Source organism: Sinocyclocheilus rhinocerous, unplaced genomic scaffold, assembly GCF_001515625.1.
Source record: "Sinocyclocheilus rhinocerous isolate Xijiao unplaced genomic scaffold, SAMN03320098_v1.1 scaffold433, whole genome shotgun sequence".
Classification (NCBI taxonomy): Eukaryota; Metazoa; Chordata; class Actinopteri; order Cypriniformes; family Cyprinidae; genus Sinocyclocheilus; species Sinocyclocheilus rhinocerous.
Genome location: NW_015627897.1, coordinates 1,343,495 through 1,359,222, shown reverse-complemented (window position 1 = coordinate 1,359,222; position 15,728 = coordinate 1,343,495). Strand labels below are relative to the sequence as shown.

Sequence of the window (15,728 nt, the reverse complement as noted above, 5' to 3'; positions counted from 1 at the left end):
ACGTACTTCTGCACTTTGTTGTTTATGATGAAAGAATTTGTGAGTCAGAATTCAGTCAGCGCGCACTGAACAACGAAACTCCGGTGTTTCAGCGATGACTCATCTGAACGCCTCTGATTGGCCATTGCATTCATAAGTATAACATAATCGTGTGTGATTGGTTATAACACGCGACAAACACAATAGGTGACTACGCACCTTCGGTGCTTGTCCCCTAATAATAATCGTCTTGCTATCGTCAGTGGCATCAGCCACAGGCGATATCTCTGACTATCGTCGATACACGATACTGTCGTCTATCGGCACAACCCTATCCCATAGTGACATCAAAAACTCTTTACCTACTTGGTTTCCACTGTTTTAAGTATAACATTCTACAAAATCACTATTTGAAGATGCAACTTTCTAGAATTGCGCCGTTTCATTTGTACCTTTCTGAAATATCACCCTCTGAGACACCTTTACAGAGTATCACTATTTTGTGAGGTAAAGTTCTAGAATATTACTGTTTGAAGATGCAACTTTGTTTTGACTAGCGCTGTCAAACGATTTATCGCGATTAATCGCATTCAAAATAAAAGTTTGTTTACATAATACGTGTGTACTGCGTATATTTATTATGTATATATAAATACACACACATGCATGTATTATATTTAAGAAAAATATGTTATGTTTATATATTAAATATATTTATTAATAATATAAATTATATGCATTATATACATATATGCGCATGTAAATACATGTAAATATTTTCAAAATATATACATGCATGTGTGTGTATTTATATATACATATATATAATAAATATACACAGTACGCACACATATATTATGTAAACTTTTATTTTGGATGCGATTAATCGTTTGACAGCACTAGTTTTGACACAGAATTCACTGTCCATTTTGAGATGTAACATTCCATGAAAAAAATTTTCACTGACAATAACCTCATTCACTTGGCCCAACTTTGCTCTGCTAACTAAAGACATCCAGACCACTTAAACAACGTTCGTTTGCACAAAGTGAGCCTAAAAACAGCAGTAAACAAAATCCACTGAACGCCTTCTTTCCCTTCTCACTGTCACTGTGATCTATTCCACACCTCCTTGGGTATTACATAACATACTCTCACGATATAGCCTCAAGCGTAGCAACATCACCAGTGACTATTACATGTTATTATCCTTAAAATATCGGTTATGAGATGTAAGGAATGAAAGCCGACCTGGTTTAATCTGCTCACAATGACACGGTCAAATAAGAAGACAAGAGGATCAGCACAAAGAGCTTTACCATAAAAAAAACATGTCGTTTGAGGTGAGTTGAGTTCAGAAAACCCTAGAGCAGATAAATTAAGCAACACAAACATCAACACAATGCAAACTCGCTTTAAATAACCAGGTGCATCTCTGGAATGTTGACAAACGAGGCTTAAGCGTTACTTAACGAACAACAGAACTGACTGGAAACAGGCTTTTTTTTGTTCCCTGTACTGCATCTTTAGCCATTCCTCTCTGTTGACTGAGCTGCAGTTATCCGCAAGCATAAAAGATAAAAAAAACAAGGAAGCATGCAGCGGCAGAGCCGCGTTGGCGTGACACGCCTAATAATGCTCCAAAGTCCAGACCCACAATGCAACATCACAGGCATGAGCGACTATTATCAATGCTTGACAAAATAACCTTTAGATCGTCAAACTCTGAACGCTCCAAAGCGCTTGTTTTCTTAAAAGGCGTTTTGCTGGAAAATCCTCCAGCAAAACAAACATGGGGAAAGTTAATTGTGCCACCGAGGAGATAAGGATGTACAGACAATGGGCTGTGTTTGTCGATTGATCTCTTGGCCCCTAGTGTAGTAGATGTACTGGAAAATAATGATTACATAACCAGCAGGGAGTCACTTTGGATTATAAAAGAAACACCCACCCGCACTGTGCAACAGACATATGCAATGCATATCGCAACTTCTGAGGTCAATGTGTGCAAAACAGCCTCTAGAAGACATGTTTCTCATTTTAATTGCAGATCGTGATCTAATACAACAAAATGAACGTTAACCATCATGTGGAATTGAAACCAAGAATAACAAAGGCTTGATAAATTAGCCAGTCACGTGTATTACACACTTAACAATGGCAGTACAGGTATATAAACATTTCTGCAGATGTTATTAAAAAGGCATGCTTTGTCTTGGCCTCAAGTGCAAACAGTATAATAACCATATGTCGTTACAGCAAGCAATAAACTCCTGAAGCATCACCTCACTGTTTTCATAAACTGTTGTCGTGCAGTTTGAGCATGGAAATGACTACATTTCATGAAAGAAATTTGTATATTAAACACCTTCCAAGAATGTTTCAAAAAGCATTCAACAAAACAGCATTCAAAATACCACTGATGAACAGATTGGCATGTGTTTTATAGCACATTGCAGGAAACAGACTGTATGGTTATTTTCATCTATAAAATTACCTTATCGTGTTTTTAAAGTTTAAACTTTGTGTTTGAAAGCAATGGTAAACACTGTGCTGTGGTAATGGCACTTTACCAGAAAGTGTGAATTCTGACACTTTCAAACTTCATTTAGAAGTGTCTAAAATGTAGCTGAACAACAACTGAACTCATGCAGAATTGCTCATTTTGTAAGAGGAACAATGTCGTCTTCTCTTTTCCCTACTTTGCATTATAGTTTAGATGGCTGCACCTGTACATTTCGTGTTTTTGAGGACTGACCTTTATTAAAAAAAAAGTACTGAGGTACAGTGCAGTGTTGTTATTGTTAACTAAAACTGTACATTTTTTTCACTAATAGAAAAGCTGAAATAAAGTAAAATATAAATATTAGATTAAACTTATGTTAAAAAAGCTTAAAAATAAGAAATGATAAAAATAAAGATACACAGATAAGTATTAAAAATAATAAAAATGAGATAAGAAATAGAAAGCGTTAATGACAAAAATACAAAAAAAATACTAAAAACTAGGGCTGTGCGATATTGAAGAAAAATGCGATGTGATACCTTGTTCAAAAATGCGATATTCGATATGCGATACGATATTGCTTAAAGTGTGTAGCAACGTTTTGATTTAAGTAGCCTATTATTAAAATGATTCAGATATCGCACACCCTTGCGATATGCATATTTACATTTGCGATATTTCGATAATTTCGATATATCGTGCAGCCCTACTAAAAACTAAAACGGAGTATATAAAAAATTAGAGCCAGTTCAAAATATTAATTATCCTATAAATAATACACAATGCTTTGATACAAACCGTGGTACTGAATGATTACAATATTCATAAACAATGGCTTTTATATTTTGATACATGTCCAAAACAAACATGGTATTACCAAGATTTAAAGATAACTGTTAAAATAAACATTTAACAGTTAAAAATAACTGTTTTCTATTTAAATATATTTTTAAATGTAATTTATTCCTATGATGACAAAGCTGAATTTTCAGCATCATTACTCCAGTCTTCAGTGTCACATGATCCTTCAGAAATCATTCTAATATGATGATTTCATTCAGAAACATGTCTTGTAATTTTCAAGACCACTGAAACAGTTGAAAACAGTTCCGCTATATTTTTTCAGGATTCTCTGATTAATAGAAAGTTCAAAAGAACTGCATTCATTTGAAACAGAAATCATCTGCAACATTATAAATGTCTTTACTGTTACTTTTAATCAATTTACTGTGTCCCTGCTGTAAAAAAAAAAAAAAACAGTAAAAGAACAGTTGAGAATATTTATGTAAGTGATTCTAGGAATCCTGCATTAGTCTTAGCAACCATGTGCTAAAAGCAGCGCAGCTTCAGGAACAGCCTCTAAGCTAGAGATGCGGTTTACTCAGTAGACACAGTAAGTGCAGTGAAATGATAAACTGAAGTGTGGTACTCACTCTTTGGTCAGAATAGGACAGGACTTGAGCAGGAAGTGGCTGAGTGTTGTATCCTGGTAAGTGAGATCCGGCGGAGCTGTGGGACTTTTCAAGTTTAGACACCGGACGATGACGTAGAGAACTGTGGCCACCGCCGCCAACTTCATGCCGTCAAACATCGCCGGCATCTCCGGCGCCACCGTGTACACCTCAGATTCGTGAGTGTTCATATTTGCGCTGAAAATAAACAATAACAGATGACTGATGAAATGCTTCAGTAAACTAAAATACAATAAAGCACAAACTAGAAAATCACTTGACATTAGGATCTATGGGCAAGATCTGGTTTAAACTATTGCAATGTTCTGTCAGACAAATATAAAGTGGCTAGCTGATAACAGAGTAACTTACTTTGTAAGTTAGATGGGTCTTGGAATGTGATCTTGTATTCTCTGATATTATGGGTGTGGACTGTGGTTCACAGTGATCTGGTCAATTTCTCTAAGGAAGGGAAAGAAGGAATGGTTACACTTACACGTAACAGAAACTATAAGAGCAGATAAGGTTGATTACGTATACTAACGGTGTCAAGTACCGAGCCCATATTAAAGGTGCCATAGAATGGAAAACGGCAGAGTTGAATAATAACAGTTCTGTACATGGAAATAACCTACCGTGAGCCTCAAACACCATTGTTTCCTCCTTATGTAAATCTTGTGCATGCAAAAGACCACTGAAAAATAGGCGAATCAGAACATAACACTGACTGTGACGTTACAGTCGGAATCACTAATAGTATGCCCCCAACATTTGCATATACCCGCCCATGTTCTATGCCAGCCACCAGCCGAACCTGCATGTGATGGGCAGGGATGGGTTGGTGTCTGTATTCAGAAAGGCACGGAAAACAAATAACGTGCATTCAAATAAAACGCGAGCCACTAAAGGGACATGGTTAGCTGCTTGCTAGCGGTAGCCTGTTACATTACAGTACATAAGATTTCACTTACCACATAAACAGAGTAAGGAGAGATGACTGAGGATGATGGCGAATGATTTGATCCTGAGCAACACTGTCAAGCATCTGATCTTGTAAAATATGTGGCAAGTACGGCCACTGTAGTTTACACAGAGCACGTGCGATCGCAAATCTCGAAAGTTAAAGTAAAAATGATTGTGCATTCGAAAGCAGTTTCAATGCCCCGCATATTAATAGCGGCTCTCTGATGCCCACATTTTATATACAGTATAATTACCCAATGGGACAAATCCTAGGGTTGTAAATGGACATGTAAAACAGTTTCTGGAGATTTTTTGCCCTTACCTAAGCCACATACCTTCTATGTAGATATCAGAGAACAATTTAAAATATTGTATCAATGCATTCTATGGCACCTTTAATAACCTAACTACTTGTGGCATATTAAAAGAATATTTCACCCAAAAACGGCAGTTCTCACACTTTATTGGTGGAACACAAAGTAGTTATTTATAACAAAATGTCTAAGCTGCGCTTTTCCGTACAAACTTTTTTTTTTCTCCGTACGGTTAACTTTATGCACTAAAACAAATATAATAAACAAGGCCTAAAAAATTTATAAAAACTATATAGAAATTTAAAAATTTAAAATTATTAAAAATAAAAATTGCAGAATGAAATTACTAAAACTTAAAATTAAAATGAAAAATAAAAAAACTAATTTAAAATAATAATAAAAGCTATTATAATATCTCAGTGATACTAAAATAACACTGCCATGGCTGTCAAGTGAGATTTTTGTTGAATATTGATTTCAATCTCATTATATGGCTTCAGAAGACATTCTTTAAAACAGAAATATAGGCCTGAAACAACATTAGAGTGAGTAAATAATAACAATTTTCATTTGTGGGTGAACTATCGCTTTAAGACTCATCTATGACTCACATAAGCAGTTGCACTGAACGCTCTCCTCAAATGATCCCAATAAGGTTCCTTCATGACATTAATGTATTAGATGAGGACTAGAGAATTTACAGCATTTAAGTGTTAAATCTGACTCATGCTTCTAAATAAAGAGGAAGTTTAAGAGAATCATTATAGAGTGCTAAATGAAATAAAAAATCAAATTCTTGATTTTAATTAGATAATGTTAAAGCAGTGTTCGTGATCCAACCCGTCTAACTAGAGAAGACTTCAATTTTTAATTGTGAGGAAATGCACCTGTCAACGTGATTCCCTGAGACCATGCTCATTTCGGTCTTAACATGCATGAAGTTTAATGGACTACATGATAATTTTGTCCCCTAATTAAATGAGGACGACTGGATTTCTTTTGTATCCATCCATGAGTTTGTGCTTTGTGAAATTAATCTGAATTAATGAAATCAATGCAATAGTACATTACAAAACAATTACAGCCAACAGAATTCACTTCACTGATGAAGTTAATCCAAGACAATCTAAATTTAGTGTCTAATCTCATACAAATTTATTTGAGAGCAAGAATCATCTTGAGGAATCTAATTAAATATATATTACATACACTTTTGTTTTATTTTATCAAGAAACATGATTACGCTTAATAGGTCGGTAATTAACTTTCAAACATGAGTGTCACGAAAGATGGATTTGTATAATGTTCATACAATGCATAAATGCCGGCATTGTGCTTGTAACACTCCAAAGAGAAAGGAAAACTTGAAATCGCATCATATGACCCCTTTAAGTAACAACAAAAAAATCTGGTTTTAGTTTATTTAACTATAATTAACCCTGTTTAGGATTATAATAAATATGAATTTTTAAGTTCTTATGAATCATGGTAGCATTTGTTGGATTGCTTTATATCAATTTTAAAATCATTGTATAACAGTATTCATTTACTGTAATGGAGTAATAAAACTACCATAGTATGTAATAAGAATAAAAATAATAGAAGCAATGTCAAGGTTGGATTACAATAATGAGAATGGAGGAATAAAATCTGATTAATTGTCATCAAAGTAATAGTGCCAAATATCTCAATGGACATAAAACAGACTTCATTTATATAAATAACCTGGACATCCTCTTGACAGCTTTCAGAAGAATGACCTGGACATACGATTGCAACCCACTGATTATGATAATAAATGATCAATATGTTAAATACCAACAAGTAATATTAAAGAATATAAACACACTTCATGATGGTGTTTTGATGATCATGACAGTGTGCAGATGATTCCTGCAGAAATAGGCCCAGCATCTGCCTTTACTTCAAAACACCCTCACATACTGACATATCCAGTGGTTATTATGTTTATACACAGCGTGGATATCTATGTCTATGGAGAACAAGCGATACTGCAGATGTCAACAGGGTAGAATAGGAATCATCTGCCCATCATTTACACTCATACTAGTGTGATGGATAATGTTACGTATATGTGACACATATACAAACATCTACTTAAGACATAGCTCTACTTAAGACAAAACACTAGGCTATCATGATAATACAGGCTGTTATGTTGAAAATAGCAAAATAGCGTTTTGATGATCAGAATAAGCAGGAAAACGAGACGACACCCCAACACATACACAAGTAAAAAAAACGCATCGATTCAATGCAGATGAAAACATCCTACCTCGTTCCCCAATCGATCACAAACAGCTCCGTTTCCCTGTATTGGTCAAATGTAGATTTGTGCTCAGTCGTTAGGACACAGTGTGTTTATTTAGCGTTGCATTATCCGTGGTCCTTTCTAGCATTTTCTTCCCTCCTCGTCTCATCTATGGACAGACAGAGGTGCAACCGCACTTCCTGCTTTACACGAGCTCATTTACATATCGCGCTCTCTATTGGCTAATAAAAGCTGTTGCGTCATGGAGCACCGCCTCCTCTTTTTATAACAACGCTTCGAGCGCACGTTACAGCAGCAGACGTGCATGTATTAATTAGAGCACAAGGGAAGATTGTTGCTTACAGGGCTCCAGACTAGCATATGAGATCAGTGGCACCAGTGCAACTAAGTTCTACAGATGGTGGCGCCAGAAGAAGATTTGGTAGCGCTGGGGGTGGGGTATTAAAAATAAAGATAACTTAATCATAAAATTACTGCAGTTACTAATAATATTAGGGCCATTCCACCGAAAAAAAAAAAGAATCTATCTTTTTTAAAGACTATCTAATCTAGTCTAGTAATACACATATTATTTAACTATTCAAAATATGTATTGGTCCATCTCGGGTAACTTTATTGAATTTTTTACACAATTTTTAAGTGGAAGATGGATGCATTTTTCTCAGTCCTTATGGTGTATATTTTAAAGAAATTGTTGGTTTCATGGTCAAAAAAGATTATTTTTATCATTAAAAAAATCACTATTTATCTACACAAGGTGCATTTTTTCTAAAGTACACAAACCCACTTTTTTTTATTTTAAAGGCAACACAAAGCTGAAGCTAATACATTTTCTATGATGCAATTTATTACACAATGGGATAAATTACGGACTAACCTTAAAGGGGTCATATGATGCGATTTCAAGTTTTCCTTTCTCTTTGGAGTGTTACAAGCTGATTGTGCATAGATAAGATCCCTGAAGTTGCAAAGACTAAAGTCTCAAAACCAAATTTTATTTATTTTAAAGGTGACTCAAACCTCAAGTTTATCAATTTTCTATGATGCAATTTATTAAACAATGGGTTAAATTATGGACCAAACTTAATTAAAAAAAATAGTGGTTTAACTTTATTTTTTAAAGAAAAAACTATGTAGTAACAGGAATGAAACTGGGTAACAGGAATGAGTATCCATTATATTAGTATACAGGTTTGACTACACATGTGAGGTGTTAATGCCCGCACTGATATAGTCAAAGTGTTGCACATTGACTAGTGAGCTGATCTCACTACTAAAAAAAGGCCAAATCATGTTTCTATTTAAATCTAGTGGTCTGCAGAGGTTTTTGTTAGGGTTATGTTTAGGGGTAGAGGACGGATTATGAGATAAGATATAAATAACAAAAAAATAATAATAAATATTAAATATTAAATTAAAATTGCTATTAAAAATAATAAACTTAACAAATAATATATTTTCAGTTTTTCTGTGGATATTGTTTTCTTATAGCACAGCTCACACTCAAACGCCATTCCATATATGAGTCTAATACATAATTGCCACAGGACAGAAATTTCAAGTACATTTTCTGTCATACTTGCAGGAATGTAATATAAAACAACAATGCAGGAACAACCATAGGTTTTCTCTGGGCAAAAGCATTGTCTCAGTTTGGATAGAAGGCCAAAACATTGAGAAAAAGATGCATTTTAAAATTTATCTAGATTAATATGGATGTAGCCTAATATTTACATTAATAAATCTGATGACACTACTCACTCCTGTTACCTTTATTCAGTTACTATATATAAGTATAGGATAAATGAGTATATGAGTAACAGGACTGAAAGTAACAGGATTGAGATTTTAGGATAAAATATAATATAATCTAGCCACATGGAGTACGTGCTAATATTATGAGAATACTCAGCAAACTATAGTGATTCACCAAAGATTTGTATTTTTAAAATAAACAAGTAACATCTAAGAAATAATTTAGGTAACAGGACAGTATATTTATTTATAATGATGCTCCCAGCCACCGTTACAATATCATCAAATATACAGAAAAGAAAATAAGGCCACATGCTTTCGGTCATTTCATTGCCTTCAGAAGATCCAGATGTTGCAATATTATGTTGAAAATGGGTCTTGTGGAATTTTCTCAGTGTTTTAGAGGGGGGATTATTAGGGTAACAGGAATGAGTGAAAACCTGGGGACACGGCTAAAATGTGTATTTTATCCAAAATATTATACATTTATTTTGAAATAAATGTATTTAAAGCACAGATGGGATGTGGAGGTACACAAAAATGCTAAATAAAAATAATTTCTGAAGGATTTTAAACATATTTCATGTTAAAATGTAGCGTTAGGCACTGGGGACATGTACAAATGCTATATTTTCAGTGATTTAGGTAGTTTTTAATATAAAAAAAAAATTATATATTTTAAATTTGCAGTTAGATTAATGTGCAGGACACTTTGCTTAATAATAAAATGTATTTTATAGTTAATTTTTATGCATGTAGAATGTTTGTACCTATAATGTTCTGGGGATAGAAATGGCACCCATTCGGTGGAATGATTATTTCTTGGTAATCACATTGGGACATGGAAAATATACTTTTATTAACAACAGTAACGTGTGCAAAATCTAATATTTATATAAAGAAAATGAATATACTCTACCATTATTCTTCTAAAGTTTTACACAGAACTGACAGACAACTTCAGTGATTATAAAAGAAACACTCTTGATGTTTGATTCAGTCGCAAATTAAAGAAAAGTTTGGTGCTTTGTAACTTTTCTAACTTAAAGTTCAAAACTTTGACAATATTTCATTTCTTGATGAGTAGATATTTTATAATAATGATTTTATAATTTCAAAATATAAAGCAAAAAGTAGAAATGAATGACTAATAAGCCAATAAGAGCTCATCTGCTGCCATCTACTGGTTAAAATGGTAATTTGGTGTATTTTTAAATTTTACATAAGTGTTTGTTTACCACAAAACTATATTTTGGTCATCCCATTAAAAATAGCATTTAAATTGGAGCGTTAAAGTGCTGGAAATAGATGTGTGGAATACTTGAGTCATTGAAAAGTGTTTGAATTTCTCTCTCAAAAGGTTGTACAAACCTTGAAATTAATAATGTAATTTCTGCTTCAACACCACGGTTACAGTTAGAATTTTGCAGAATTTGAATTATTCTCAATAGATCTCACAGCGAATTTATTCATTCTGCGGTGAGTTCAAACGCTTCTCACTGGATCTCGCAGCGCTGTGCAGTAACAGTAGGGCCTTTCGCACTGCGGGAACCTTTTCATAGTACCAGAATTAATTGTGGAACTACCCACTTTTTGGTTCCCAGTACTTTAGTACTGTACATTTAGTTCTGGAACTAAAGCGGTGTGAAAGGCCCTAGTGTTGCAACACCAACATTGGTTCCCAACTAGTAATCCTGTTCTGAGATTGGTAAACCGCTTTGCTTGCACTGAGCTCAATTATTGGTCCGAGCTCATAAATGGTCCATGCTGTGCAGCTCAAACAAGTAGCATGGTTTCATCACGCTTTTGTTTTGTTTGCCGTTTGATGTTTCTCATATGCAACAATGGCAGCGCTTATGAGTTGGGCAACGCGGTGTTCGCACCCAGTAGCGTGTTTACCCTCCACGCAAAGCATACGATTTCTTTACTTGTAGCATTTCCTAACGATACCTCTGGCAAATCAGTGGCTGAATCGTTAAATAAATTCGGACTCAGACCGCGATCCGCCATTTGAATATGCCTGACCTAAAGCATAATATCATACAAGTATAATGCAAGATTAATGTTCCTTTTTACATTATCTGCATTGGTTTAGTCTTGGAATGCGCACAACAACTCGCCAACTTCCTTCCAATGCTTTGTTCTTTTTTTCCCCTTTTTTTCTCCACCATGACGATGGCAGCCACAACAGTGATGACCAGGACAGTTACCATTGTGTAGTTTCTGTCACTTTCGTCCAAATTCACACAGGTGAGGTTGTCGTAGTTGTCCAGGAAGAGCCGCTTGACATTACAAATCGCAGTCGCAATACCACAGATTTTCATGGAGCATTATGTGAGTGCTGTGCTGTACATGTTGAGTCTCAGGAAGCTCTTGAACTGAATTGTGGAGAGTTTGTTGTTGGTGAGGTCCAGTAGAGCAAGACGGGTCAATGGCAAAGGCAAACATATCCACTCCATTTCCAGCCCCGACAGTAATACCATTTTTGAGTTGTAGCTGGTGTATGGTACTCATGGACCCAAACGTCCTCATCTTGATGATCTTGATAGCATCATGGCTAAGGTTGAATTTTTGGAGGGTGTCAAAGTGGATGAAACAACTGCTGTCCAAGCTGGTCAATCGGTTCTCAGCGAGTGACGGATCTCGTAGGGAGCCGAGACCCTGTGAAAATCCTTCACTCAGGAATGAGATTCGGTTTCTACTCAGGTTCAACCTCAACAGTCCTTCTAGAAGAGAGCACAATCTGTCGGCTAGCACACCAATCACATTGTTGTTCAGGAGTAGGACACAAATTCTTTGTGTGCTGTGGAAGGTTCAAGTCAGAATTGTGATTCTGAACATGCAATTCTGACTTTTCTCTCACAATTGCGAGTTTTTATCTATTCTGGGAGGTTAAAAAGACATGAGAACTTCCTTCAAAGAGAGTTTATCATAATGCCAGGCGATCACCTGTTTTCCATTGTCGTGTTTGATGACTTCCTGCACCAGCACATCTGCCAGGGTTTTGAAGTCAGCCACAATCACACTTTTTCACCACCATGTCCTGTTTCTTCTGGAACAGCGGGATGAGGATCATTCCCTCCTGCTGACGAGCCTGTGAGATGATGTCTTCTCCAAGACCCAAACCACAGCCATGAGCAGATCAGACATACTGTCATACCTGTACAGGGAGGACAAATGTGCAGGTCATTCTCCATAACCTTCTGATCTGCTTATGTAGATGCACACAAAACTGGACTCAAATGCAAAATCACCATATTCAGTTCTGAGATGAAAAATTAGATCAATTCTCAAACCCAAAGAGATATTCTTTATAAAAGTTAAGACTAGTCCACGCCTTCCTAAAAAGCCTCATTAAAACACGCCCCCACATATCTACATCACTGTGTTGGAAGATTTGCATAACACCACCCACATTTTTATGTAAAGAAAGAAGGCGTAACTTTTATTCTCGCTGTAATATTGTTGCCGCCACCGCCATGCCGTGGAGAAGCTGTGTGTTTCCAAATATGGTAAGGGGCGTAACATTTCTGTCACACGCTTGAGGTATTCGGCCAATCACAACGCACCGGATAGCTGGCCAATCAGAGCACACAGCACTTTTCAGAACAATGAGCTTTGTAAAAATCGACATGTTTCAGAAAGACGGGGCAGAGAGGAACAACAAAAATGTACAGTATGTGGAAAATAATGTGTTTTTGAACCTTAAACCGTGTAAACACATTGCATTACACCAAATACACAAAATAATGTTATTTTTAGCATCGTCATATGACCCCTTTAATCGATCTAACGCAGTGTGGAAAAGTCTATTCTGTGCACAACTTGAACAAACTACAACAAGTAAAGCTGTTAGCTGTGTAGGCATTAACAATATTGTTAACAATTCTTGTTTATAATCGATACTAATATGGCTTCTTGTTGTCAAAATCTTTATGTGTGTTCTGTTAATGCGTGAGCTTCATATTATTTTAAGCACACTTTCCATCCAATAAATGTGCTCTGTTACATTTTAATAAACAAAATATCAGCTTTAAAATGCTGCCAAATTTATAACGAAATTCAAACAATAAATACCATTTTGGCACTCTTTAATGCGGCATGAGCGATTGCTTTAGCGACTCAGTTCAAGTGGCACGTGTGAACCCATTGTATTTTTCTCTTTACTATTATAGTTTGAAATGAACATGAATGGTCATCAAAAGGTATAAGATATAGTACAGCTTACTGAAATGTCTCATGTAATTTCTCATTCAGTGTTTCAAACAGCAGAAAACGTGTAAAGCTTAAAACAATGCCAAGTAATAATACATCTACCTCAGAATAACCATTTGGTGTCCATAAGCTCATCAGTCAGCCAGAAAAATAACTATAAAGAGAGAAGCATTTTGCTAAATTTATGCGCTATATTGCATATTCATATTTTCAATTAACCTGTTGTCTATATGATAAGAAACAAATACAAAGAGCTAAAGATAAAATTCAACATAAATTGCATGTTACTAATGAAGAAAAACAAACTGGATGAGTGCAAGACATATGACATCATTTATAGGATGGATTGAGGAGGGGCCCAAACTACACTCAATGGCCAAGTGATGCTGACATAGTTATGGTCAGAGATACTGGCACAGATCCTGTGTAATAAACAATTCTTTGTGACTCTATATAGTACTCAAGTTGGAAAATACGTTTAGTTCCCACTTTAAGTGAACCTTAGTTCCCAGTACATCTACAAGATGGATTACAATGCTGATAAAGACAAGACAAGATGAGACATTAAACACATAACAATATGACCGAAATATAGTGTTAAAATAAATAAATAAAACACATGATTTGGTGCCTAAATTTGTTTCTTATAGGAGCCAGATTTGTTTTTCTTTCTGGAGCTGTGTAAGGTGCAAAAAACTAAGCAGTAAATGACTGTCTTAACCACAACCTCAAAACACACTCTAGTCAAAGCCATTACAATTACGACTCACGTGTGTTTTCAAATTCAAAAAGACTAAATTTGAAACTAGTTAATCCTTATCCTTGGATATATCTTTCACTCCTTTAAACAGTTATTAAATATTAAAAGTTCAGCTACAGGTAATTACATCTTACCTCACAGTCGCACTCTTTAACCGTTAATGTAACGCGCCTTTTTTCATTTGATTGGCCATTACAATCAGATATATATATATGTAGATTCCAGCGACTGTTTCTATGGGCTGCTATACATAAGCCGTCCGCCATATTGTAACAGTCAACTTGACGTCATTCACCATAGTAATCACTGAATATTCGAAAGATGCCACAATCCTGCACAGAACGGCTCTGTGAGAACCTACAGTATGGTGAATGACGTCAAGTTGACCGTTCCAAGATGGCGACTGCATCTACGTACCTGGAGCCGTCGAATGGGGCATCTATTACATATCTATGATTACAATGATGATGACGACCTAGCTCTACAACCTAGCGTTTTTATTAAAGATTTACGATTGTGTGTATCACTTCCCACTATTCACAAGACAATCTTAGATCATTCTTGTTTGTTTCTCGTTATTGTCGTGGTGTAGTAATGCGGCTCTACTCTTCATAATCGAGCTAAGGCGCCAAACGCATCGCGCATGCGCAAATTGGCCAGGTTAGAACTAATGAGGTGACTGGAAAAAATGTCCCAGATAACCTGAGTTAACCCTAGATGAGGTCTTGTTGCCCACTGTAAACAACTGGAAGAAAAACTGAGAGAGATCTCATCAAAGTGCATTGGGTGTATTCAGGTAAATTGGGGCATTTTTTTTCCAATGAGGTGACTGGAAAACATGTCCCAGATAATCTGAGTTAACACTAGATGAGGTCTTGTTGTCCACTGTAAACAAGTGGAAGACAAACTGACTGTAAATATGCACTTTATATAAATTCACTTAAAAAAATAAAAAAAATATTACAAAAATCTTTACTGTGCTTGTGTGGGAAAATATACATTTCAGTTTTTATCAATTCTTTGTTTGCTTTAGAGATTGATTAAAATATATTTGGTCTCTTGCTTTCCATCATTTGATGCCATTTGGACGTTTGAAATATATATTTTTTTATTAAATGGAGATCATTGTTTTAAGATAATTATTAAACTTAAAATTATAATTATTTATTTGAAATTATAACAGTGTCTTGTTTCTGTATTTGGTCAATATACCACTCCACTGTTTCTTTTCTTACACAAACACACAAAAATAGCTATTTATCGCCATCTTGTGTAAACATGGAGGGCTTTAATATTAATTTTTTAAATATTGCCCCTTGGTAATATTATTAGAAAATACGGGATTAGTTTCCACTGTTATGCTGATGATACTCAACTATATATCTCAACAAGACCAGATGTATTTGGTCAATATACCCACTCACTGTTTCTTTTCTTACACAAACACACAAAAATAGCTTTTTATCGCCATCTTGTGTTAGTTTAAACTAAA

At 35.3% G+C, this 15,728-nt stretch overlaps 1 protein-coding gene across 2 annotated transcripts in view; it reads right to left on the bottom strand.

The window, feature by feature from the left end:
• LOC107737001 (abhydrolase domain-containing protein 2-A) overlaps positions 1-15,728 on the bottom strand; it is a 35,057-nt gene that overhangs the window by 13,291 nt on the left and 6,038 nt on the right. The window contains exons 1-3 of one of the 2 annotated variants that reach the window (XM_016548391.1): positions 7,510-7,813; positions 4,309-4,398; positions 3,919-4,134 (exon numbers count right to left, since the gene is read on the bottom strand). In XM_016548391.1, coding sequence (XP_016403877.1) covers positions 3,919-4,127 — 209 coding nt within the window. In that variant the 5' untranslated portion in view covers positions 4,128-4,134; positions 4,309-4,398; positions 7,510-7,813. Of the gene's footprint in view, positions 1-3,918; positions 4,135-4,308; positions 4,399-7,509; positions 7,814-15,728 lie in introns of those variants that run through there. The other variant, XM_016548392.1, reaches the window with a different exon arrangement.